Consider the following 27,791-nt stretch of genomic DNA (forward strand, 5'->3'; position numbering starts at 1 on the left):
CTCATGATGTACTCTGCATATAAGTTAAATAAGCAGGGTGACAATAGCCTTGACATACTCTGTGGGGTTTCCTCCCTGGCCTGGCTTCCTCTTTCTCTTCCCTTTATCTTCTCTCCTGCCTTGTAGCACTCCAAGGCAGGAGCCAGAGACTGAGGGGTGCCTCGGCCTCGGCAAGAAAGCCACCCAAGATTAGCTCCTCCAGGAGACTGGGTCTGAAGGAGCAAGCCCCAAAGAGGAAGTGAGCGTGCCGCCAGTCCCACAGCCTCCCTCACCCGGAAAGAGAGACACTCAGACGCAGCGGGGGATTCTGTCAAGGCAGTTCCTGTTTTATTAGTGTAAGCTCCTCATATATATATGCAAACAAGGGGTAAGCGCGGGACTTTTAAAAGAGGCTTTCCACTCACATCAAATCATGTAAGGGTGGGGGTGCTTAGGAGCCACTCAGAACCTTTTGGGTTTATCTGGGCCGCGCCCCCCTGACATCTGTCAGGCGCCGTCTTGCTGTGAGCACATGTAAGGTGCCTTGGCCACGCCCCCCTGTCATCTGTCAGGCACCGTTAAGGCACCCTATAATACTCCTTTGCCGATTTGAAACCAGTCTGTTGTTCAGTGTCCAAGTTCTAACTGTTGCTTCTTGACCTGAATACAGATTTCTCAGGAGTCAGGTCAGGTGGTCTGGTATTCCCATCTCTTTAAGAATTTTCCACAGTTTGGTGTGATGGTTAAGGGCTAATACTCTATAGAATTTAACGATTGAGCACTGCTTTTCCTCCTTAAGTTAAGGAAGATAAAGCAATATCTTCCTTTTAAAGCAATATGTTTGGCTCAGGAATTAAATTGTATTCCATAGAGAGGAAATGTATGTATTAATTACTAGAAATGATTATTGCTTTCATGATCCTGACATTTAGAATGACTGCATTTGGTGCTTAAAATAGCTGATCACTTTATTTTCCTGACAGTAATTTCTTGTTTCTAAATGACAAAAGAAAAATGTATGGATATTTAACTGCAAACATTCTTCATCAGTAACACTTTGCAAAGGCAGGTAGCCTTTATCCCCGATCAATGAAAAGGTCCAAAGCCATGGTGTTTCCAGTAGTCATGTATCAATGTGAGAGTTGGACCATAAAGAAGGTTGGGCACCAAAGAACTGATCCTTTTGAATTGTTGTGCTGGAGAAGACTCTTCGGGTCCATGGACTCCAAGGAGATCAAACCAATCAATCCTAAAGGAAATCAACCCTGAATATTCATTGGGAGCACTGATGCTAAAGCTGAAGCTCCAATACTTTGGCCACCTCATGTGAAGAGCTGACTCACTGGAAAAGACCCTGACGCTGGGCAAGATTGAGAGCAGGAGAAGAGGATGACAGAGGATAAGTTGGTTGGATGGCATCATTGATTCAGTGGACATGGGTTTGAGCAAACTCTGGGAGATAGTGGAGGACAGGGAAACCTGTGTGTTGCAGCCCATGGGGTTGCAAAAGTTGGATGCAGCCTAGGCCCTGAACAACTACAACAGTGAAAAGCCAACTGGAATGTAAGATATAACAGTTGCCTTTTTGAAACATTTTATCTCGTGGACTTTTCAAGCGTAGTTGAGATCTCAGTGTGCAGAATGAAAATTGTGATGAGGGGAATGCAGCTTCCTGGACAGGGTGAGAATCTCGAGGTGACTTTGCAAGATGGATCTTTCGCCCTCTGAGGGGCAGTGACCAAGAACAAGGACAGTAGGAAGCAGGGTCCTGGGTAAGCAAGCAGCTGTCTGCCCTCCCAATGGTGTAGGCTGCTGTTAAAGGAGCAGTGTTCAAATTAATTTACTTCAGTTCAGTTCAGTTCAGTTCAGTCGCTCAGTCGTGTCCGACTCTCCACGACCCCATGAATCACAGCACGCCAGGCCTCCCTGTCCATCACCAACTCCCGGAGTACACTCAAACTCATGTCCACAGAGTCGGTGATGCCATCCAGCCATCTCATTCTCCGTCGTCCCCTTCTCCTCCTGCCCCCAACCTTTCCCAGCATCAGAGTCTTTTCCAGTGAGTCAACTCGTCGCATGAGGTGGCCAAAGTATTGCAGTTTCAGCTTTAGCATCAGTCCCTCCAATGAACATCCAGGATTGATCTCCCTTAGAATGGACTGGTTGGATCTCCTTGCAGTCCAAGGGACTCTCAAGAGTCTTCTCCAACACCACAGTTCAAAAGCATCGATTCTTCAGCAATCAGCCTTCTTCACAGTCCAACTCTCACATCCATACATGACCACGGGAAAAACCATTGCCTTGACTAGACGGACCTTGGTTGGCAAAGTAATGTCTCTGCTTTTTAATATACTATCAAGGTTGGTCATAACTTTCCTTCCAAGGAGCAAGCGTCTTTTAATTTCATGGCTGCAATCAGCATCTGCAGTGATTTTGGAGCCCCAAAAAATAAAGTCTGACACTGTTTCCACTGTTTTTCCATCTCTTTCCCATGAAGTGATGGGACCAGATGCCATGATCTTTGTTTTCTGAATGTTGAGCTTCAAGCCAACCTTTTCACTCTCCTCTTTCACTTTCATCAAGAGGCTTTTGAGTTCCTCTTCACTTTCTGCCATAAGGGTAGTGTCATCTGCATATCTGAGGTTATTGATATTTCTCCCAGCAATCTTGATTCCAGCTTGTGCTTCTTCCAGCCCAGCGTTCCTCATGATGTACTCTGCATATAAGTTAAATAAGCAAGGTGACAATATACAACCTTGACGTACACCTTTTCCTATTTGGAACCAGTCTGTTGTTCCATGTCCAGTTCTAACTGTTACCAACTTGCAAATAAACAAAAACAGAAATGTGTTTATGATTGTCTTTAGGGATGAGAGTCACTAAACACATAACAGGGAAACTAAACAATGTTACATCATTCAGAATGATACAGTGGGAGTAGATTTATTTACATGAAAATATATTGTACTTCTGAGTTGAAAAATGCAAGTTACAAAACAGTTTATGTTGTATGAGACCATTTATGGCAGGAAATAAAAATCGAAGTCCATACAGTCAAATATTTCTAGTAGTTTTCTTGATAGGAGGGGAAAATGTTGGATTCTTGCTATTTTTTGATTCCTATGTTTTTCAGTGCATATTGCCTATAACATATTACTTACAGGATTTAGAAAAATGAAAACAAAGAGGTGGCTATGATTTTTAAGAAGCAGATAGGACTGACAGAGAGACCGTAACAGTTATCTCCCACAGTTTGTTTTAAAATAATGCCTTTATTGATCTCCTGAGACAAACACTCCACCATCCTACAAGAGGGTTTGCATATACAGCTTGTGTGGATGCAAAAGTGATCTGTCCACTGACACACTGCAGCATTAAACATCTTTAGTATGTGTTCTTGCCTGGAGAATCCCAGGGACGGAGGAGCCTGGTGGGCTTCCGTCTATGGGGTCCCACAGAGTCGGACACGACTGAAGTGACTTAGCAGCAGCATGAGGCATTTACTATATAATTACTCCCTCAAATATTAGCTGTTTATTGATAATTAAATAACAAATACAGAAATAGGCACAGTCGTAAATTACTGGTAGTCACCATGGCAACACCCTATGAGAAGTTCTATTTTTGTCCTTGTGATTACAAAGGTACTTTTGCTAACAGTCTTACATCGTGTATATTTTAAATATATGTGAAATATTTTAAAATACATCTTTTATACATTATTTTAAATAAATATAAATTATCACAAGTTTTTTTCCCCCCAGAAAAAAATGGAGGGGCTTTTGCTAGATATCGAAGTACCTTTTATTAGACACAGCAAGGCCATCTTTCACAAGGAAATCAATACAGGCATTTTTCAGCTGCCCTCAATTAAAATTATTATAAAGACATTTGCCTAATCTCACCTTTCTGACTCATAACTTCTGAAGGTTGTGGTTTGGTTTTAACTGAAATACCCTGGTGATTGTTCAGAACTTCATTATAAGAATGAGAAAACCAGTTATGTTACTTCAGTAGATAAAATTAACATTATTCCTAGAGACTATATTTTAGAAATCTCAGTCCTTACTGTTTAGTATGAATCATCTTTAAAAAAGAAAGAAAGTTGATCCTGGTAAAAAGTCATGTTTACATTTGAAGTAGTTGGTTTTGCTTTGTTCATTTTTTAAATTTTGCAGGGATGGGGTTGGTGGCTTATTGGAGGCAGAGTGGGTTCAACCACAAACCTTGTGCCCTGCTGATGCTTGTGGCTCTGGGAAAGCAGGAAGGACTTACAGCTTCTGAACCTCCTTCTCTTCTTCCCTAAACCATCAGACGGTTTCATGAGTAGTAACATGCCTAGAGTTTTTGGGCTTCCCAGGTGGCACGGTGGTAAAGAATCTGCTTGTCAGTGCAGGAAATGCAAGACACGGGTTCGATCTCTGGGTCAGGAAGATCCCTTGGAGAAGGAAATGGCAACCTGCTCCAATATTCCTGCCTGGAGAATTCCATGGACAGAGGAGCCTGGCGGGCTAGAGTCCATGAGGTTGCAAAGAGTCAGATGCGACTGAGCGCACACACAACACGTGTCTAGAGGTAGGGCATCCAGGTAACTCATTGCGTCTCTCTCTTTCCATGCCGTTAAAACGAATGGTCTTGCTAAGAAAATATACAGCTTATCATCTAGGGTGTGTTACTCCTTGGCATGTTTAACTATATAGAGAGAGGTTTCAAGCCAGAACATCAATGATAAGGCTCACATCTATATTGTGTACATTTTAAAAATAATTTTATTCATTTATTATTATTATTTTGGAATTGTGTTGGGTCTTCACTGCTGCTCGAGCTTTTCTCTAGGTGCTGCGAGCGAGGGCTATTCTCGAGTTGTGGTGCTCTGGCGTCTCATTGCACTGGCACTGGTGTCTCTTGTTGCCGATCACAGGCTCTTGGGTGCTCGGGCGTCAGTGGTTGCGGCTCCCCAGCTCTAGAGCACAGGCTCAATAGTTGTGGTGCATGGGCTGAGTGGCTCTGCGGCATGTGGGATCCTCCCGGTTCAGGGATCGAACCTGCGTCTATTGCACTGGCAGGCGGACTCTTTAGCACTGAGCCACCAGGGAAGCCCTATAATTACATTTATTTTAGCTCAATAAACATGCCTATAAATAGGATAGGCACAAACATGATTTCAAGGGAAAGTATTATTTGGGTATTTAGCAAATTTGAAGATTGATTTAACTTTCAACAATTACTGTAAATTTGCATTGAATGTATTTTTAGTCAATTAAATTTTATTATTTGCGTAGGTCTGAATGATACTCCAACTCTTCCAAAGTGTCCCAGCACAATTATTTTATAGTAGTCAATCATTAGCTACTTTAATATTTCACATGATTAGGATTGGCACTTGTCACCGCGAGATCATCTCTGTAGAAAAACCCATGGACAGATGAAAAACATCATGTTGCCCACATAGGATTTTATGTCAATAATATGCTATAAATATTCACATGTTTTAGCTTGCACAGTACTTTTAAACACAGTATTTTATCTGGTACAACTCTGAAAAGTGTGATTCCAAATTAACATACAAAGTAAGGTGGATCAGGCAGTAAAGAATCTGCCTGCAATGTGGGAGACCTGGGTTCAATCCCTGGGTTGGGAAGATCCCCTGGAGAAGGGAATGGCAACCCACTCCAGTATTCTTGCCTAGAGAATCCCATGGTCAAAAGAGTCTGGCGGGCTACAGTCCATGAGGTCGCAAAAAGTTGGACATGACTGAGCAGCTAACACTTTCACAAAAGAGGCACAGGGAGCCTACAGGGCTTTCCAAGGTACCATTGTAAGAAGTAGACTCTGATTCTTAAAGGTTTTGGTTCTGAAATGAGTTTCGAAAGAAGCCTCCCCAACCAGCACCACCATCCATCAGCTTAAGGAGTCCTCAGTCCTATAGGCTGTAGGAAGATGTGGTGTCCATTATACCATCCCAAAGGGAATGTACAAACAGGAGGTGCCCAGTGGTCTTCTGCTCAAGTCAGCACTGCCCCCAGCCATGATTCCCAGGGAAACAAGCCATCTCCTGGGCTCTCCTCTGGCTTTTGGAGGATGGATGGGTATAATGACTCATCTACTGAAGAAATATTTACAGAGCATATATCATGTGCTAGTCACTTTCCAAGGTACAAAACTGCAACCGAGGTCAAGACGAACCCATCCTGTGCCCTGTCTGGTGGGGAAGATGGACACGCATCAGCTAATTCCTACAGAGGTGGCAGGTGTGACACCGAGGAACCCGGAAGAAAGGGCAGCTATGAGAGAGGCCATCAGCCCAGACCAGGGGCGTCAGAGGAAGTGGGGTCTGAGTGGAGACGCGAGAAACAAGAGGGTGTTCGTCAAGTAAAGCCGTGAGATGGGGAGAGAGGAAGGAGCGGACAGCAAGCACAAAGGCCCAGAGACTAGGGAGTGTGTGAAGTTTGAAGAAGCAGAAATTCAGCAGAAGTGAATTATGAAAGCGGAGGGTCTTACCAATGAGAAAAAGAAGTCTGGACTTTACCTTGATCATGAAAGGGAACCAACAAAGGGTTTCAGCAGAAGACCACTGAATAAATACTGAAAAGACTGTTTTTTTCAGTATAAAGTCAGACTGTAAAAAACTGTCAGAAAAAAATTGCAAAATGTGAGAGTTGAGAGTTAAGTTTTATTTGGGACAGATGAGGACTGTAGCCCAGGAGACAGCATTTCAGATAGCTTGAGAAACTCCTCCGAGGCTGTGAGAAGAGGAGCTAGGATATATAAGAGTTACAATAAAGGGCAGGTAGTTCGGAACATCAAAAGATTACTGTTAATTAAAGAAACTAGATGTGTCAAGTTAAGGAATTTAGTACTTTCCTATGTATGGGAAGATGCAAGAGTCTGGGCTCACTGAAATCATGCCTTTGATATGCACCTCAGCTATCTGGGGCCATATCCTGTATTTTCAGATCCTGAGTTTCCTCAGGGCTCATCTTATGGAGTGGCTGCAATCTGATGGCTGCTAGACAGCAGGTATGCTTTCCTTCCTGAACCCCTCAGGGCTCATCAACTCACACTGCAGGGCTACAGTCTGATGACTGTGACATCCTTGTTTACTGATACGGCAGGAAATATTCCATTTCTCAAGACTATTGAAAAAAGAAAGACGATTGTAGTAATCTAGCTGAATGATGGTTGGATGGTCTGAACTAGGTAATGACGGGAGAGAGTATAAACATGGATACAAAATATCCTCATAGAATGTAGACTCATAGGACCTGATAATTGACTGGACGAGGGTGGTGAGGGAACAGAAGAACCACAGTGCAATTCCAGGAAGACGAGGGCCAGAAAACTCCTCAAGGAAGTCAGGCACTGGACCTCCTCCCCGACCAGCTCCACTTAAAGTTTTTCTTTTCTCACGTGAAGAAAATTTCATACTTCATTTAATTCTGAGAATTGGGTGTTGCTTTCTTAAATTTTGTGAATGAAATGTAATTTAGCCACCATTAGGATTTTGCTTTCATCACAACACAAAGAGAATTAAAAGAAAAAAAAAAAAACCCACACCTAAACATACAGCATATGAAGCATACAAATCATGAAAATACTTAACACAAATCCATAAATTTGTCTTAAAGGACCCTCAGAGGGTGGACACAGCCAAGGGGCAGGAACCACAAAGAAGTATTTTATTTGTCACAAACACATTAACAGAAGCTGAAAGGTACTCACAAATGAAAGGCATTTTCACAATGTTTGAACCCACACTTAAGGAGAACAACAACTTTATAAAACCGAAGTTGGTCAAATTTTCCTTTTATTTAATTTTTTGAAAGCCAGCCTAGCTATTTAGTCGACTCAACTGAGCTCCAGCCCAGGCAGCTCTCACAATCATTCCTAAAGCCCAAGGCACATCGCAGGGTGTGAGGGGTCAGGCAGTCAAAGAAAACTGGAGACAGCCTAAGAATGTCACACTTGGGGAAATGGATGCCTTTTCCTGAAATTCACATAAAATGGCTTAACTTCTATCAGAATACGTCGTCCGCTTGGTTGTAGGACATGTCTGACTCTACAACCCCGATATTTTCGTAACTATAGTTTCTATCATCAGAGGTAGTTTCACTTTTACTCTTCTTCCTTTTCAGCAGTTTTCCTTCCTGCAGGTCAGATGGTTCAAATTCGGCACAACTCACGGTTTTGGGTCCTTTTGCAAACGGAACCTCCTCCCCAACCAGTTCAGCTGAATCTGAATGACGGGCTGGGGGCAGAAGTCGGTCGCTCTGTAGCCTTTTTCTTATTTCTTCTTCTTTAGTCTGAAAAGCAGCGTTAAAGGGTGAAGAAAAGAGTCCCAGTAACTTTCTCCAAGTTCTCATTAATACTGCCTGTAACGAACATTCTTGGCTTCTCTATTTCATTATGCAGTCATTCAACAGAGGTTGAGGAATTACTATTGAAGGGGAAAGACCCCCCCACCCCACCCCTACACCCTCCAGACACTCTCAAGGAGCTATGGTCTAGACCTTGCTTTTTGGGAGGTCAACAAGAGACACGCAAGTAAAGGCTGTCAGACCAAAGCCATGAAGGCTGGTTCCCAAAATAATGGTAGACAGAGGGTGATGGGGACCATGTGTGTGTGAATGCTGCAGGCGTCTGAGGTCTGCATAGCCTCCTCTCAGCTCCCATCCTCCAACCAAAACCTCCTGCCACCTGGGGCCCCAACTAATGTTTCCTTCTCTTTTTTTAATAGGAAGAAAATATCATACTTAATTCTCAGAAGTAGATATTGCTTCCTTAGGCTTTATGGAGCTGTAATTCAACCAAATTCAAGATGGTGCTTCATTTCTTCACCACACAAAGAGAACTTAAAAAAATTAAGTATACAGCATGGGAAGCATAGAGATCACTAAAAGAATTAATACAACCCATGCAATTTGTCTGAAAGCTGCCGATTAGAGAGGATGCACTCATTCAGAGCAGCGCCCCTCACGTGAGAGCTGGGCTACCTTCCTGCGCGCCTCTACCGCCCGCATCTTCTCTTCTATGTCCTTCATCGTGAAATCTTTTCCTTCCTTCTTGATCTTAAGTTTTTTCAGCCTGGCTGGTGGCTTTCTCAGTGGCTTCTCGGTAGTGCTCACCTGGAGGAAGACACTTTTTAAAGTGGACAGACAAATGTATTCACTGGCAAAGGGAAAGGCAAGAGAGAGTGAAACATTGTTTAAGGTGTTAGTTCTAAAAATCTGAACAGATTTTTGGATAGATTTTAAAAACAATGATGTGAAAACTGGTAAAAACTGAACTCACTCCTAAAGACTTAATTCCTGGTAACAACAGAACTGATTCCTAAAGAAAAAGTATCTATTGGATGTCTAGGGAAAAAACAAACTATTATAGAAAAAAAAACAACCACCCAAAAAACAAACATGAAAAAACGCAGAGATGGAAGAGGGCTGATAAGAAGGAAAAAAAAAATCTGAAGAACACAAACAAGATGGGGAAAAGTGGCAAATGAATGCTGGATGCATTTGTAATTCAAGGTAAAAAGTTAAACCCCATGATTTTTTAATATTCCACAAGCAACAAAAGACTTTCATTTGGGATTGAGATTAGAACTTTTGGTATTATGGAGGAGAGGCTTAACAATCACTGATACAGCAACTCTGTTCTGCACTGGGCTTTGCTGTTGGTTCTTTCCACGTGTTTTCATGATGACAGAAAAAAAAAAAAACCCATACTATTTACTATGAGGGCTTCCCAGGTGGCGCCAGTGGTAAAGAACTGCCTACCAATGCAGAAGACATAAGAGACGTGGGTTCTATCCCTAGGTCAGGAAGATCCCCTGGAGGAGAGCATGGCAACCCACTCCAGTATTCTTGTCTGGAGAATCCCATGGAGGGAAGCCTGGTGGGCTACAGTCCATGGGTTGCAAAGAGTCAGATACGACTGAAGTGACTTAGCACGCGTGCATATCTCCTCTGACTGGCCATCCTTTATATAGTTTAGAGCAGCGATAATGACTTTGATTATAATTTCTAGTTATTAAAAAAGGTTAAACTGTTGTAAAGGGTTTGCAAAGAAAGTTTAATTTTAAAAAATAATATACCTTGGGTATGAAAAATTAAAATGATACATAAATAGTGCCCTAATCCTCTGTTTAGGGGATCTAACCAGTCCATCCTAAAGGAAATCAGTCCTGAATATTCATTGGAAGGACTGATGTTGAAGCTGAAACTCCAATACTCTGGCCACCTGATGCGAAGAACTGACTCCTTGGAAAAGACCCTGATGCTGGGAAAGATTGCAGGCAGGAGGAGAAGGGGATGACAAAGGATGAGATGGTTGGATGGCATCACCAACTCAACGGATTACTTTTCATTCAGTGAAAGCATGGACTTTGTTCAACGATAGCACACAGAATCATACCAAACACAGTACTTGTCAAGAAGGGGACAAATGAGATTCAGAAGCTTGGGGGCCAGCAGGCAGGGGTCCTGGACTCTATTTCATCCCGGGTCTACCACTGCTACTCACTGGGTGACCTGACACAAAGCATTTCGTCTCTCTGGACTCACTTTTCTCAAAATTATACCATAAATGCCGCTCTGCAATCTGCTGAGGACGGCTAAGGTTCCTTCCAGCTTTAAAATCTATGATTCTTGGAAAGCCTTTTAGAGGGAAAACATTTATTAAAGTTTTGGCTCAGTTGCAGCCTTCAGACAGTTTTATGTGGTGAGAAATTGTGCACTGCAGGAAAACTGGGAGATGTTTGTCAAAGCAAGTTCCCCTCCCCCAGTCTTGTTTTATTTTTTTAATGACCATTGGTTTTTAGGCTCCCTGCTGGCCAAAGCCATCTGCTGAAAAGACAGATATGCTTGCTATGGGGGCTCAACTAGAGATACTGTAAAATTAGGTGAAGATAGTTTTTTTAGGGATGTTCACTCAGAGAGGGCTAAGAATATGATATAGTCATCTAAAATCCAATAAACAAAGGTTCCTTCAGGCTTACACAGGATCTGAACCTTGATTTAAGTGATGAGCTCAACAGTTTCCAGAGAACTTGGGCTTTCCAGTTTGGGTGGACTCTTCCTATGGATTTATCCAAAAATGACTCTTAAGAAATCATATGCTTCCTACTCCTTGTGGAGGTTAATCCTACCTGGGCAACCTCTGTCCTTTCTTGAGTTTGACATTTTAAAGAAAAGCGTTCAAAGACCTGAGAAAATCTATCTGTATTCTTTACCACTGGATTTTATGAAATCAGGAGTTATCAACTATCATTTTGTACCATTTATCAAAAATGATAGGATTATATGATCACATTATACCTAGAGAGCTACCCATAGAAACCATACAAAAAATCAGCTTCAAAACCTATAGAAGTTATTAGTTCAACTATTTTCTTTACGAGCAGCAGCAGGGGATGGCATGCCCAAGACACTGTAATAAGTTGAGGGTCTTGTTTCTAGCCAACATACCTTGTATACATTACTTCTGGCACCCTCAGCACTTTTCTAGTTAACTATTGACCAACAAATAAACTTACTTTGGCTATACTCCCTTAGTGAGAGTCTTGTGCGTAGAGTAAGGCAGATTCTCAGAAGAGATCTGTCATTCCTGTTCATTGTTAAAACCTCCAAGACAATCATTCTGAGCGTGAACTGCCATTATTTTGTCTTTATCTGGTCAACTTCCTCCCCCTTAAAAAAACTCCCCATGAGGTTCAACAATGTTAGAAACTCTGATATATTGTCAACAAATTCCCTAACAATATTGAAAGTTATCAAGGACAGGAGTTGGCTTGAAATGGGAATCATCTTGGACCAGAGATAGGAGGATTCAACAGAGGATTGAGAGTCTTGTGCAGGGAAACCCAGGATGGGAGAAATGAGTTTGGGATAAAAGACTCTTAAGTGGATAATGGGTTTCCCTGGTAGCTCAGTGGTAGAGAATCTGCCTGACAATTCAGGCAGATTGGGTTCGATCCCCTGGTTCAGGAAGATCCTCTGGAGAAGGAAATGGCAACCCACTCCAGAATACTTGCCTGGGAAATTCTATGGACAGAGGAGCCTGGTGGGGTTCCTCTGGGGTTGCAAAGAATCTGACTTCACTTAGAGACTCCGTTTAGTCAGTTCGGTTGCTTAGTTGTATCCGACTCTTTACAACCCCATGGACTGCAGCACGCCAGGCTTCCCTGTCCATCACCAACTCCTGGAGTGTGCTCAAACTCATGTCCATCGAGTTGGTGATGCCATCCAATCATCTCATCCTCTGTCGTCCCCTTCTCCTCCTGCCTTCAGTCTTTCCCAGCATCAGGGTCTTTTCCAATGAATCAGTTCTTTGCATCAGGTGGCCAAAGTACTGGAGTTTCAGCTTCAGCATCAGTCCTTCTAATGAATATTCAGGACTGACTTCTTTTAGGATTGACTGGTTGACTTAGTGACTAATCAACAACAAAGTCGATAATACCTATGTGGATAAATGAGAGCCAATCCCATCTCTTTAAAGAGATCTGTACCAAGCCATACAGATATTTACATGTGTACATAAAACCAATTTACATTCTTAATACAGTCACTGGAGTCTCATGAGAATGTTTTAAAAGGTACTGGATGATTCACTTGGTCTGATACTTTAGCTTCTTAACATTGTATTTCTTACATATCATTATAATTCTGAGTGAACGTAACACCTATTAGTATGAATATGCTTTCAGGCAGGTTACCCAGGAATGGACATAGTACTGGCTAAAAAGCAGATGATGAAAAAAATTGAGAAAAAAGATGACAGAGGGTACTTCCCTGGTGGTCCAGCTGTTAAGACTCTGACTTCCAATACAGGGGGCAGGGGTTCCATCCCTGGTTGGGGAACTAAGATCCCACATGCCATATGGAGCAGCCAAACAAACAAACAAAAAGACAGTGGGGGCCCCTGGACAAAGACACAGCTGTGGACTTCTAGGAAGAGACTAGGTCATAGGGGAGTCCTCTTTGTTTCCTTTGGCTTTTTGTTTCCTAGTTAAAAGTATTAACTGTCTCATGATATTTTCATTCTTAATATGGTTCCCCTTTCAGTCCTTCAATATTCAGTCTCAACTTTTTGCATTGGCCTTACAACCTTCCCCCAGATAGTCAAGATCTCTGGTGTCTGACATACACGTTCTCAGCTACACATGAATTGAGAGACTTCACCAGTGACCCTGAGCAATTATCTCTCTTCATTTCCATATGCTTCCTAGGTACCATCTTAGTCCTCTAGTGAACAGATGCTCTATTTTCTGGAATATTTTAGGACTTTCTTTCAGGGTGAATGGGGGAATTTTAGTTTCGAAAGCTTTAATCCTTCCCAGCTTGATCATGAATGTGAGGGCTTGGTGTACACTTTTATTGACACTTCAGGGCAGCACTTCTCAGCCTGGGCTGCTCAGGAGGACCCTGGGAGCTTTCAAAAGCTCTACATTCTGGGGCCCAGCCTCTGCCACTGGTCCCAGGAGTTCTGAAAGCTTCCAGGGTTATGCAAATGTTCAGGTTAAGGACTGTGCTAAGTAATAAGATGCTTTACTGTTCTGGCCTGTTGCAAGTCTGGCTTTTGTTGGACATCTTGGCTCAATTCCAAACCAAAAAATAAAAAAAAAAAAACTGTGTTATTCTCGCCTACCTCTGCAGTCCTGTCACATTTAAATCCTTCTGAGAACACTCCAACTATGCTCCACCATTCCATTTCTGCATAATACGAATACAAATGAAGCCTTCATCTTTGGCTCTCTTAATGATGTTATTGAAAGTCAAGCCTGTAGTTTTCATTTTTTAATAGATACATTTCTTTCATGATGCAGCTTATATTAATTAACCTTGCTGGTGCCCTAGTGAGGTCTGAGTCTGAATTCATTCATCTCTGGCATTGGAATCACTGAACAATATTTTATTGCTACTCCCACTGGTGTGAGCATCAAGGGACAATAGCATCTCTCTTCAGAAGGCATTGCTTAGTTACTGAATGTCCACACAGTCTATCTTCCTCCAGATGGCTCTCCTGTCTTTTTTTTGTTTTTTTTGATTCACCTTTTATTTTCTGATTCCCCAGAGATTCATCTACAGCAAGAAAAAAATCTCTCCTAGCCTTTTTCATATTAAAGACACATCATTTTTTAGTACTTTGAAGATGCTGTTGCTGCTGCTAAGTCGCTTCAGTCGTGTCTGCTCTCTGCGACCCCATAGACGGCCTCCCACCCAGGCTCCCCCGTCCCTGGGATTCTCCAGGCAAGAACACTGGAGTGGGTTGCCATTTCTTTCTCCAAAGGAAAGTAAGCTAAGGTACTTCGAAATGCCCTGTATCCTGATAGCTGGCCTTATACAAATGTAAATTGTCATTATGTTGGCATCATTTTTTCCATCATATGGTCCATTTTCACCTTCCCTCACTTCCTCTTATTATTGGCAGCTTGATAATATCATTCATAAGGCTTAACAATCTCCTTCCTTTCGCTGAATACTTTCTGTAGCACTTATTTTTTCCTTCTTCAAAAGAAAATGCCATGTTGGCTTTTATCATGAGTTCTCAGCAAGTCCCATACACAGAGAAGGAAATTACCTTCATTGAAACACTAAGTGACTTAGGTGGCAAACTTGATTTCAATAATGAATCTTTTTATTCCCTATTTGATTGTTTTCCCTACAACGCAGGAGACTGGTCACCACTAAGGTGGCTTTGATATAATTTCAGGCCTCAATTTCCATCATTTCAGTTTCCTTCTTTTCTTTCCTATTCATTTTCTGTGTTATTTCTTCATCTTTTTTCCTCTGTCTATGCTTTAGGATTACAGGTACTGCTGGGAGCAGTGGCTTAAAAAGAAACCCAAACAAACAAGAGAACTAAGCAAAACAACACCAAGCCTGCTATCCTCACCATAGGTTTACAAAGAGCTTATTAAAAAGTGAACTCAAGACTTTGACCACAACCAGTTAAAATCAGCCTAAAACGAACTGCTCATACTACAGAAAAACAATGATTGATTAGTTAAGATGAATTGACAAAGAAAAATAGAGTATAACAATTTTTATCATTTCGTTTTATTTCCTCATGATTGACCTCTAGGTGTGTATATAAATGATAAGCGTATCTGCTTTAGCTTTGGTATTTAGACCTATTTTCTGATTGGCTAAGCCAGTGTTCAGTTCTATATTCACATATCGAATACAGAGGCAATGTTTAATAAAAACTGCTGAAAGAAGGAAGGCATTTGATTCAATGGGTCTTAGGTTTCAAGTTTGGTAAAACCCAAGATATGTCTTATTGGATTCATTAATCACTAATGATCAGGCAATTCCTGAATCCATAGAGAAGGGTGGTGTGTGGAGGGGTGAGGGAGTTAATGGGAGGAAAAAACTGGCTTAGATAAACGCTGTAGTATAATCTGTATTGTGACACTAAGATGCATATTGCTAGAAAAAATAACTCCTGATCAGTCACATCCTGTTGCTATCTTCAACTATGCAGGGCATGCTGAGTCACTCAGTCATGTCCAACTCTTTGCAACCCCATGGACTATAGCCCACCAGACTCCTCTGTCCTTGGAATTTTCCCAGCAAGAATACTAGAGTGGATTATTATTTTCCAGGGGATCCTCCTGACCCAGGAACCTGAGTCTCTTGAGTCTCCTGCAGTGGCAGGCAGATTCTTCATCACCAAGTCACCTGGAAAGCTTATTTTCCCTATAAGTTAGTGTTAATTACAAAATTACTTGCCATGACATTGTATGATTCTCCATTTCTAAATACTCTGCTGTGGCTCTGTATTATTCCTTGAACAATTAACTCCTCCAGAATGTCTGATGACTTTTGTCGCTCTCGATTCTCTAAGGGTTGGGAATTATGGATTAATCCATTGATCACTAGGTCTTCCAAAGGAAAAGAAAAAGAGAAAGTGAAATTTAAGCACAATGATTTTATCAATCAAATGCTAAATACATGCCTTATAAATCATGCTAAATAATTAATTGTTAGTCTCAACACTTGTACCTAAATATGTTTCCATTACAAATCTTTATAATCCTTTGATGTTCAAATCCTTAATGTTCTTACAGAGGATACACATCAACATAATATAATGTTTACTTAGCAGGTTGGAATATTAACAGAACAAAAAAGTCCTTTCATGTGTTGCTATATACTACATTTTTGTTGTAACAACACATATACACTCGGGTACGATTACACGGGTTCTGTGCAATAATTATGACGCTAAACCACAGGTACAAACAAGATAGTCTTTCAGTGACTCTCATGAGTTGCAGTTTGGTTTCTATGCTTTGTATACAAAGGATAAACAGTGTGATGTTGCCAAGAGACTTCTAGTTCTGCAACCCCGAGTTTACAATTATGCCATCTGCTAAATCTACATAAGTAAAAGCATGCCTTTTTGAAAAGAGTCTTTGAACCAAATCAGAATTGGAGTCAAGTGGTAGCTAAGTTTTTATCAGTGATTCTAAAAATGGCACAGAAACAGTTTATAGGGGAGCACTAATGAGAGGGACCGCCCCATTACACATCACCCAATTATAGAAGTAAGCAAGGAAGCATCCCGTTTTCACAACCTCATAAAATAAAGGTGCAATGAGGGGTCCTTGGAAATGAGCTCTTAGGACTTCCTTGGTGGTCTGGGTGTTAAGACTCTGTGCTTCCAGCGCAGGGGGCACAGGTTCGATTCCTGGTCAGGATACTGTATGCTGCACAGCACAGCCGAAATAAATTAAATAAGTAGTCTCTAGCCACTGACACTTCGGAGAAGGTGATGGCACCCCACTCCAGTACTCTTACCTGGAAAATCCCATGGACGGAGGAGCCTGGTAAGGCTCCATGGGGTCGCTAAGAGTTAGACACGACTGGGAGACTTCACTTTCACTTTTCACTTTCATTCATTGAAGAAGGAAATGGCAAACCACGCCAGTGTTCTTGCCTGGAGTATCCCAGGGACAGGGGAGCCTGGTGGGCTGCCATCTGTGGGGTCGCATAGAGTCGGACACGACTGAAGTGACAGCATAGCATAGCATAGCATAGCATAGCCACTGACACTTAGAAAAATGAAAGAAAGAAGTGAGCTCTCTTGTATTTTAAGACGCTCTTTCCATCCAGTGGATGAAATCTTTTCATGAAAATTTCTAACATCACTGTTTAACGAAGACAGTCTTCGTGAATTTGTAATGGGAAGATAGGAAAAACCTCTAGACACACACACACACAAACCAGATGTCTCTCACTTCAGAATATTAACCTTCTTGAAATTTTTAACAAATATACTCTGTAGCTGTGAAGAGCAGGGATGCAGAGAGAAGACAGAGAGGAAACGGCGTACACACTAAGTCGCTTCAGTTGTGTCCGACTCTTTGTGACCCCATGGACTGTAGCCTGCCAGGCTCCTCTGTCCATGGGATTCCCCAGGCACGGATACAGGAGTGGGTTGCCACTTCCTTCTCCGGAGAATCTTCCCACCCTAGGGATCGAACTCATATCTTCTGTGTCTCCTGCCTTGGCAGGTGGATTCTTTATCACTGCGCTACCTGGGAAGCCCCAGAGGAACCTGGGATGAGAACAAATAGAAAGCTCGGGGCACTGGTTCTTATTTATCCTGTAGGAGGCTCTTCCCTGAAAACAAATTGGTACTGCATTTTGAAAACACCTGCTCTTGTGGCTCAGCCCCTCCCCAGCTGGTCTCTCTCGTGCTTCCCCGGGGCCTCCCTCCCCACACTGCTCTCAACCGTGTATATAGATGGCAGGACTGCCTGTCCAGAGGCACCCAGGTCCCTGGCCTCCTGACAATCTGTAGGTTGTTAACACGTGGATAGCGAGCATTCGTATTGCAGTCTAGGAGGGATTCTCATCAACAGAATTATCAGAGAGAAAAAATGCCAGTGCTGACCCAACACAGGGTGAGGGGGGGCATCTCTGCCCTGCTTCCCCTGCCCCTCCCTCATCCTCAGAGGTCATGCTACACCCTGTCAGAAGCACAAGACGAGGAGCAAGGTGAAACTTGTGATGGACTTAGTGAATATTACGCTTAATGACATATCAGACACAGACTATACAATATTACTTATATGTGGAATCTAAATAACACAAACAAATGCATATGCAAAACAGAAATGGACTCAGACATAGAAGACACACTAGTGGTTACCAAAGGCGAGAAGGAAAAGAGTAGGGGCAAGGTAGAGGTGGGTGATGAAAGAGAATCTACTATGCATAAAGTAGATAAGCAACAAAGATGTATTTTATAGCCCAGGGAATTAGAGCCATCGTCTTGTCATCAGTTTTAATGGCATATATAATCTGTAAAGATACTGAATCCCTATGCCGTATTCCTAAGACTAATACCATGTTGTAAATCAACTATGCTTCAGTTTAAAAGATAAATAAAATGGGCATTAAAAAAAGGAGGTTTGTCATAACCCAAGTTGCCGCAAAAGTCCAAGTAAAAGTATGTCACTTACTATCCAATCTATTTTCCGACTCTAACTGGTTCCTAGGGAAGAAACTACGGGAATGAAGGATGGAATGAAAGCTTTCCCCTTTGAATAAGAGAGTACTCTTCCTTGGAGTCTGAAAAGTTCAATTTGTTTTAAAGGCTGAAGAAATAGAAATAACAGCTCTTAACACCAGAAGGTAGCTCAAGTAAAGTGAAAACACACCATTAAAAAAAAAAAGCCCACTAACAGTTTCTAAAGAACACACTAAGTCAAAATTATGTCTTGATGTTTTTGGAAGATACTTTTACTATATATCGGCTGATAGCTTTGAATGGGGAGAGACAGGAGAAAGTGTTTGATGTAGGTTTTACTAATTTTTTAAATGTAGAACTTTGCCTTGGAAAGATGTTAGTATGGTGGGAGTTTTGAGGAATTTAACTAAAGCCTGGGCAACTCCTATTCCCAAGGCCTTATCCAACCACCAATAAGAGCTCTTAGTTTCTTAATTAACTAATTAATTAGGCTGCACTGGGTCTTAGATATGACACATGGGAGCTTCCACCTTCGATGCAGCATGCAGTTTAGTTGCAGCACGTGGGATCTAGTTCCCTGACGAGGGATCGAACCCAGGCCCCCTGCATTGGGAGTTTGGAGTCTTAGCCACTGGACCACCAGGCAAGTCCTAAGGACTTTTAGTTTTAAATAAAAAAGAAAGTTTTAATTATGTCATCAACAAAATTTTTAGTATCTTATTAACTCATGATGTGAGTAAGTAATGGTTAGTATCACTCACATAATGAAGGCCTAAGGATAACTCCTAATGTTTTAGTGATGGGACCTTATCACTTGAAGCACTGCCTGGAACACAAAAAGCAGTGATGCAAGTCCCCAAACACACATTATAAAATGTATTCAGAGAAACAGTATTTTACAGAGATCAACACGTACGGGGATTGTTACCTGAATTTAGTTTTCCGTTTCTTTCACTAGGAGATGGGAAACTTTCTGGAATAGTTCCAGGTAAGCTTCCCAACTGGGCCTGCTTGTCCAGGTCTCCGGGGCTGCCCATAGCATCCTCGGGCAGTGAAGTTTCAATCTGGGGTCTGTAACTGTCCCTAGAATGAGCCACGCTGACATCAGCCTGTGAAAAGGGAATGGCTTTGTGAGAGTCAAGACTTCTTAGAAAATGGTTTCTTTTTAAAAACTTTATGGAAGTACAGTTGATATACAATTTTTTATTTTTAAATTTATTTTTATTTATTTATGTGTCTGCACCAGGTTTTAGGTGCGGCACGTGGGATCTTAAATCTTCATTGCAGCAGTTGAAGTCTTAGTTGTGGCATGTGGGATCTAGTGCCCTGACCAGGGATTGAACCCGGGCCCTCTGCATTCGAAGCATGGAGTTTTAGCCACTGCACCACCAGGAGAAGTCCCAGAAAATGGTTTCTTGGAAAATGAAAATGTCGCAGGGTCTGCTTTATGAATACTTAGTCAATTGGTTATCTGTGGGAGGCTAAAGAGTACTCAGCAACTAGTCGATGTGAACTTTTAAGGCAAAACAGACTTCTCGGGTGTGATTAAATTAAGGACTTCATGATAGCAGGAGTATCCTGGTTATCCAGGGAGCTCTGAATGTAATCACAGGTGTCCTTAGAAGAGGGAGGCAGAAGAAGATGCGACTACAGAGAGGGAGATGGTGATCTGACGTCAGAAGCAGGACACAGCTGAAGATGCTGCAGTGCCAGCAGCCAAGAAATGCAGCTCTAGACTCTGGAAAAACTGAAGAAAACGTCAATGAGAAGATGCTTGAGTTGGGTCTTTATGAATGAGCTTCCAGTTGTTGTTTAGTCGCTAAGTCACATCGGAATCCTTTGCGACCCCATGGACTATATAGCCCGCCAGGCTCCTCTGCTCATGGGATTTCCCAGGCAAGAATACTGGAGTGGGTTGCCATTTCCTTCTCCAGGGGATTTTCCTAATCCAGGGATCGAACCCAGGTCTCCTGCATTGCAGGCAGATTCTTTACCACTGAGCCACCAGAGAAACCCTGAGGCCCAGTATGGAAAGGGAAAAGGTCATTCTAGACACAGGAAAAGTACACAGGAAACAGCAGGGTGTGCTCAGAAACTTGAATTATTCCAGTTAAGCAGAGATAGACTGATGTAGAAAGTGGTAGCTGCTGAGGCAGGAAAGTCTTTTGTGACATGTAGGCACGTGCCATTTTGTTTTGAAGGCAACAGGAATCTTTGTAGGCTTTTTATACAGGAAGTAAAATAAGGTGATCAGGTGTGATTTTTAGAAAAATCGCTCTTGGGTTAGCGCACATGGCTGGAGCAGAGGGAAGGAAGGGACAAAACGGGGTGACCAGTAAGAGGACTGCAACTGTCCAGGGGAGACTGGGCTAAACAGGAACTGGGACCCTGGCCGTGGAAGTGGGGGAAGAGTGGGCCCCAGAATATTAGAGAGGAGGGACAACAGCCCCTCTCAGAGCTTCAGTTTAAAGCAGGGAGGCCCCTTCTGGCTCTCAATTATGACTCTAGGGACCAAGCAGATAACATTCGCTCTAGGAAAACAGTGAGAAGCCAGGACATTGGCATAAAACTCTTGGGTGTTGTTGTTCAGTTCCTCAGTCATGTTGGATTCTTTGTGAACGCATGGACTGCAGCACGCCAGGCTACCCTGGCCTTCACTATCTTCTGGAGTTTGCTCAGATTCATGTCCATCAAGTCAATGATGTCATCCAACCATCTCATCCTCTGTTTCCCCCTTCTCCTCATGCCCTCAATCTTTCCCAGCATCAGGATCTTTTCCAGTGAGTTGGCTTTTGGTACTTTCACAATAAAAAAAAAAAACAATTTAAAATAGTTGAGTCCATCCGACCACTTTCTGGAAGCATTCCGAAGCTCCCTCAGAGGTTAAGGAGGAGCCACCACTGACAGGTTGAGGGCCCCCGTCATTCTCAAGTTCTCATAATTCTATTAGCTATTCTTGTATGTTCTGTTAGTAGGGAGACTCGCATGGCTTATCATCCTGTTTGCAGAACACGATCACTCCAGCTAAACCAACATCAGTTCATTCTGTGGAGAGCTAATTAGTTCTGTGGTTCAGAACTACAGGAGAAAATATGATAAACCAAACAACTGAACAAACAAAGACGTAAGCAAACAAAGACTCAACGGTCCTGAAACACGACTCAGCTCAAGGGTAAAGGGTGAGAACAACTACAGGCTTTTCTCTTTGGCTCTTCATTCTTTATTCTCAGACTCAGTTATTGTATATACAATCCCTGAATAGTAAGCTGACCCAGGAAAAGAGTCTTTACATGTAACGTATTCCATGCTATGCTATTATATAATAGCAGTCATGTTTTCTCATACAGGGCCTCCTTTTCCTTTGTTATATGGAATATATATACATAGCTATAGGTATACATATCTCATATTATATTTCTATTTCGTGTAACAGGAAAAGGAGACCCTGTCTGATGTTTATCTTTAAGGGGCTCACAGTTCACACTGAAGGTAAAGATTATATCCAGCATTTTTGTTCCTCTTGCCACATGAGCTATTAAAACCCAATATATGAAGTGATAGTAAAACAGATATTTTTTACAAGTTCCTTTTGTTTCACAGAGCCTTCGGTTTTTGAACCCAGCAAAGCACTGAGTTACACATGGGGACTAATTTTGCCATTTAAGATTTCCCAGGGGAGATCCTGAAACAGGGAGCTGATTTAACAGCAACAACAACAAAACAAACAAAATGCCCACATTGGAACTGAGAGCAAGTTTGAATGTTTTCAGTCTAACGCGTGGATTTTCACAAAGATATCTGTCAACTACAAGTCAGAGTAGATTTAAATGCCACACAACCTCCCAATTATTTCATCAAAGCAGCTCATCCAGGCCTGAGCAAGAATCTTTCCCATTTATGCTTATTTAAATACAGCCTGCCTTCAAGATCTGTCAGTGACCAAAACTCAAATTGTAGCCAATGAAACACAATCTTCCAGAATAAAAGAACATATACCAACAGCCTTCAGTTTCTAGGACAGAAATTTAAGGTTTTTCTCTTTTGCAAACTAACGATGTCTTTCAAATATCTTATCTATGTGCAACACATTCTGGAAGTTTTAACACCCAATTTCATAATCTAGACTTGAGAAAAGATGTAGTTCAAAGACGAGAGATATTTACAAATTAATTAGATCTATGCCTCATGGGGATATGGTGTAGACAGTTTTCCTGGTCTGTCTATGCATGCAGAGTTTATATTTTCACACCAATGAGAAGTCTAACTGTAATGGTATGGGGGTGGGGAGGTGAGTAGAAGGTTTTATTTTGTCCTTGAGATGAAGTTATAGCAGAAGTACAGAATCAACGTTTCCATATTTTGTATCGATTTTATTTTATGCTTCACTGTCTTGGGATAAAAATCTACCAGTTTTAGACAGAAGTGAAAAGCTGTGAATTCCAAAGTAACAGCTATACATGAGCATTATCAACATCCCAAGGAAGGTATTACTTTTAACTATAGAAAGGTATTTTGTTTGTTGGTTGGTTGGTCTGATGGCATTATATGTTGTGTTCTAACACTTTGTGGGAACAAATCTGATGAACAGTTTGGAAGGAGAGAGTCATCTGTCACAGTCCCCTGGAGCTGAAACCTTCCTAAATCAAATTATTGGCAGATAATTGATGAATGTATTTGTCTGTAAACATATAGGAAGAATTTTTCTCATTAAATTTTTATATTCTCTAGCTTACTTAAAATAAACATAATAATAAATAGCAACCCTCCAAAAACATTATCCTGAATATTCATTAGAAGGACTGATGCTGAAGCTGAAGCTCCAATACTCTGGCCACCTAATGTGAAGAACTGACTCATTGGAAAAGACTCTGGTGCTGGGAAAGATTGAAGGCAGGAGGAGAAGAGGACGACAGAGGATGAGATGGTTGGATGGCATTACCGACGTGATGGACATGAGTTTGAGCAAGCTCTGGGAGTTGGTGATAGACAGGGAAGCCTGGCATGCTGCAGTCCACGGGGTCATGGGGTCGCAAAGTCGGACACGACTGAGCAACTGAACTGAACTGAATCAAAAACAACTAGAAATATAATTTTTTTTTTAAAAAAGCACTTTAAAAAGTTAACTCCCTTTACTGATGACAAACAAGAATTTTCCTGTCAAAGTTTAGGGGAAAACTGCAAAGGATACTCAGAAATCATCTATTCCAATCTAGTCTCTCCCCTTTTATATAAGGTAAGAAACTTTGAGTTGATCACATGGAAGAAGAGCATTTATTCTAAAAACAGTTCCCCATGCTTTCTTTATTATGTATTATTTTATTACCACGTCTTCTTGCCACTTTAAGGTACAGTGAACAGAAAGTCAGCAGGCAGATCTCAAGAAGTTTGATTCAGAATATTTTAAAGTCAAGCTGCTAAGAAACATAAATATTTCAGGCAAGCAAAAGTGTTCATCTCATTTAAAAGACACTGCGTAACTAGGGAACTCTCAAACCCTATGAATTTATGAAGGTAAAAAAAATACTGTTCTGATAGCCGGAGAGCATTTAGTTAATAATTATATTTTCACCACATTGGATTTCCAAAGTCAAATGTTTGGAGTAGGGAAAGACAGTCAAGTCTGAGTCTATTTTCAGGTCATTTTAATATCGAATTTCCTCCTTGTTGTCATTAGTTCAGTTATGCTCCTAGGAGACAAGAAGAGGCTACGGAATCTGAGGAGCTCATGTCAGCATCAGCTTTACATACAGTCACCCCAAAACATTCATTAACGTCTGCTCTGCGCCAGACACTGTAGTGAGCATTGGAGACTAAGAGACAAAATACAATTCTTTTATTCAGTAATAGCTTAGGATGGGAGGCTAGCATGGAAATAAATAAGCACAATAAATGTTTTGAAATATGATGGGAGAAGGTATGAGGTTCACTCTGCCAGCGTGGGGGGAGGGTAGGGTTATGGAGAAGAGTGGTCTTGGGTCATCTTGAAACCTGGGGGCATATCTGCCTGTGGTCCAGGAAGATGTAAAAGGTAGAGCTGAAGGAAAGAGGCTATGAGGGGCAAAGGTGGGAACAGAATGGGTTTGGGGAACCCGTGGTAAGGTTTGATTAGAACAGGGGAGTAGGGAGAGATGAAACTGGGGCATTTGACCAGCATCAGCTTGAGGGTGGCTGGTAAGGTGTGCAAAGAACTTTGCGTTTTATCTCACATAAATAATTGTAATAATAGTGATTGCAGTAACTAACATTAATAATGACTGCAATAACTAATAATTGTAACAACAGTGATTGCAATAACTAATATTAAGTGCTTATCCTGTGCCAAGCTCTGGTATGAGCACTTAATGTGAACTGAATTCATTTATTTCTCCCAGCAACTCTACAAAATAACTATCATTACTTTTATTTTACAGAAAAGGAAGCCAGGGCACAGAGAGGTCAAATAATTGGACCCAAGTCACACAGCTGACAAGTGGTAAATCCAGAAATCAAACCTAGGTAGTTCCACTCTTGACCATCGGTGGATACGCCTACCTAGTGGGTTAGTGACTGTTTTCCAGCAGAGAACGGACATAATCAGATTTTATTTTAGAATGATCCCTCTGGAGGTCACGTGGAAGATTGGAGCCGCAGGGCAGGTGGAAGCTGGTTATGAAGGAAGCACCCAGGGAGACTAGTTAGGAGTGTTGTACAAAAATCCAAGCAAGGGGCAATGACTGTCTTACCCAGGAAAGGTTAGGAAGAAACCCAGAACCCCTCCCCAGCCTTGGGAATGTTTGGTCCAAAGGGACCCAGTGTATTTGACACTTGGACATGATTGCTTTTCAGTACTCCTTCTCTCTCTATATATATATATATTTTTTTTTTCAGTAATAACCATGAGATGGGACAAATGATTAATGTCCATAAAACAAACACAAATAGTGAAAATTTTCTTCTACTGAAGTCTTCTATGTAATCATGCCAGTAAAAATAAATTTTAAAAGATTTTTGTACCAAAAAAGGGAAAAACAGAATGGATTAGTGCTTTAAAGTCACATTAATATATTTTGGGGAAAAAGATAAAAAAAATATTCTTAATGTTATTCCCCAACAGTGATGAATAACAAAGATGATCAAATTGCTCCCAATAAGCCCATAAATCAATGAGGGCGAAGGAACTTTAAACAAACATCTACCACGTGATAAGGGAGCGTCACAGTGTTTGGGCAGTGGTGCTTGGGTTCAGTGTGGAGGGACAGGTAGGAGTTCATCAGGAGGACCAGGAATGGGGCCCAGGGAAGATATTCCAGGAAGTGGGAACGGCACGGGGGAAAGGAACAGAGTGTGATGACGCCTGGAGGAAATGGGCACTGCAGCTTCTTGGTTTGGCAGACGAATGTAAGGGATTGCAGAGAGATGGATGAGACCAAATGTAAACTTTTACACCGCAAGGGCAACTTCTTCTTAGGAAGATGGGTGGCAGTGTGGAAGCCAGACTGGTTAGGATGGTGATGATAGAGGCAGAAAGACCCAGTAAGAGGCAATAGTTTCCTAAAAGCACACCATGGCAGTTGGGATGAAAAGCAGAAAACAGTGTTGAAATAGGTGTGCATCTGGGCACAGGAGTCCCCCGGGGGAACAAGCTTGAGTCCCAGCCTTTAGTAAGCCTGGTTTGTTTTTGATGTATTTACACACAGTAGGTGTTGTAACTGATACTGGAGAATGACTTCCCCACCACCTGCTGAGAGAGTGTTTGCTCTTTCCAAACATGCCCTTTAGGAATGTGTGTGTGTGTTAGCCACTCAGTTGTGTCGAACTCTTTGTGACCCCATGGACTGTAGCCCACCAGGCTACTTTGTCCATGGGATTCTCCAAGCAAGAATACTGGAGTGGGTTGCCATTTCCTTCTCCAGAGGATCTTCCCGACCCAGGGATTGAACCCTGGGCTCCTGCAATGCAGGCAGCCTCTTTACCGACGGAGCCATCAGGGAATACAGAAAGAGCGACATTATATCTTGATTTGCGGCAGACAGTGTGGGCTTATATTGGATTGTCCGGGCAAATTTATCAATAGGGTTGCCTTTCACTCTTAAGGACTTCCCTGGTGGCCCAGACAGTAAAGCATCTGCCTACAATGCAGGAGACCTGGGTTCGATCCCTGGGTCGGGAAGATCCTCTGGAGAAGGGAATGGCACTCTTGCCTGGAAAATCCCATGGATGGAAGAGCCTGGTAGGCTACAGTCCGTGGGGTCGCAAAGAGTCGGACACGACTGAGCAACTTCACCTCACCTTCACTCTTAAGAGTAACCTGCTTTTGTATATGTGCTGCCGAAGCGAGCACAAGAGTATCCTGCTTTTGATAATAAATTATATGGCAACACGGTGTTGGGGTAACCCCTCTGGAAGGCACCTTGGTGGGTTCCTAGTTCTCTTTGTGGAAGTCTCGCCATGGTAGTGACGATGTCAAGAATCATGGACCTTATTTTTGCCTCTACCAGCCCATTTCTTCATGCCCTACCCTTGGGGGGTAAAATGCCCCATCGTGTCTCTAGAAGAATTACGGGAGAGTGGGTGGAGTCCTGAAATGTGACTCCTGACAATTTGGTACTGTCTCCTGTTCCCCCAAAACAAGTTGTACAGCCTCTGGCAAGTGGTCCACCTCCCTGGGCCTAGGGATCCTCTTGTGAGGAGCAGGAGAGCTCAGCCAGACGGCTGTGGAGGTCTCCTCCGGGTCTTACTCCCATAAGGGAAGCCGATAATAGAGGGCGGCTCCCAGGAAGTCTCATCTTCCCTGGAGCATCACCACCAGCCCAGCTCCTTGCAGAACGCGCCGTTGTCCCGTAGTCCCGCCTCTGGCCCGGGGGTGTGACCACCTTCGTGGGCTCTTGAAACCCAAAAGCTAGGCCTGGAGCAACACGAGTCTTGATTGAGACGGCAGTTAAATCCCCGCTGAAGCAAGCCGCTCCCTCCCGGTCCACCCAATGCTCAACCACCAGGCGGGCTGTGATCGCCCGCGGGGCCCTCTCCAGCCGCCTCCAGGCGTGGGACTCGCCAGGCCTCCCAGGCTGCACAGTTTGTCTGTTTTGTGGGTGTGTGCTTTTACCTTGAATCCCTCTTCCCAGCCCTTCCTGGGCGCGGGCCCGCGTCTCCTTTCTCCACCCGGTTGGGAAGGTCCGCAGCCCATCTTGCGCGGTGCGCGCGATTCCTGCGGCCGCGCCCCCCGCGCGCCCCGCGCCGGGACCCCGCGCCCCGCGCCGCCGCTGTCCCCAGCCTCGGGCGCTTCAGGGCTCGGCAGGAGGCGCTCGACGCCAGGGAACTGTTGCCACAATAAACCACATCACGCGGACCTGGGACCT

The 27,791-nt window shown here is 42.7% G+C and overlaps 1 protein-coding gene and 1 long non-coding RNA gene across 2 annotated transcripts in view; one reads left to right on the forward strand and one right to left on the reverse strand.

Annotated features, from left to right (window-relative positions):
• Positions 1 to 7,576: 7,576 nt before the first annotated feature.
• STMND1 (stathmin domain containing 1) lies at positions 7,577 to 27,738 on the reverse strand. Its single transcript, XM_055407113.2, has 5 exons — positions 27,539 to 27,738; positions 19,385 to 19,565; positions 15,708 to 15,859; positions 8,973 to 9,104; positions 7,577 to 8,282 (listed from the first exon to the last, which is right to left on the reverse strand). The coding sequence occupies exons 1-5, from the start codon at positions 27,617 to 27,619 to the stop codon at positions 7,998 to 8,000; spliced, it is 831 nt and encodes a 276-aa protein (XP_055263088.2). The 5' UTR covers positions 27,620 to 27,738; the 3' UTR covers positions 7,577 to 7,997.
• The window catches only part of LOC148774204 (uncharacterized), a 52,196-nt gene continuing 51,778 nt past the window's right edge, over positions 27,374 to 27,791 (forward strand). The window contains exon 1 of the long non-coding RNA XR_016036025.1: positions 27,374 to 27,524. This is a non-coding gene — a long non-coding RNA (uncharacterized LOC148774204). The remainder of the gene's footprint in view (positions 27,525 to 27,791) is intronic.

Source organism: Moschus berezovskii, chromosome 23 (genome assembly GCF_049115385.1).
Source record: "Moschus berezovskii isolate FMDL1 chromosome 23, NW_MosBer_1.0, whole genome shotgun sequence".
Taxonomy (NCBI): domain Eukaryota; kingdom Metazoa; phylum Chordata; class Mammalia; order Artiodactyla; family Moschidae; genus Moschus; species Moschus berezovskii.

Bases quoted from the DNA above. Each gene is read 5' to 3' on its own strand.
- STMND1 (XM_055407113.2), bottom strand. From the start codon at position 27,619: ATGGGCTGCGGACCTTCCCAACCGGGTGGAGAAAGGAGACGCGGGCCC. The intron at 15,860-19,384 runs GTAACAATCCCC...TTCCTTTGGAAG, and splicing joins AAACGGAAAACTAAATTCAG to ACCTAGTGATCAATGGATTA. The intron at 9,105-15,707 runs GCAAGTAATTTT...GTCTTCCTCCAG, and splicing joins GAGAATCATACAATGTCATG to GTGAGCACTACCGAGAAGCC.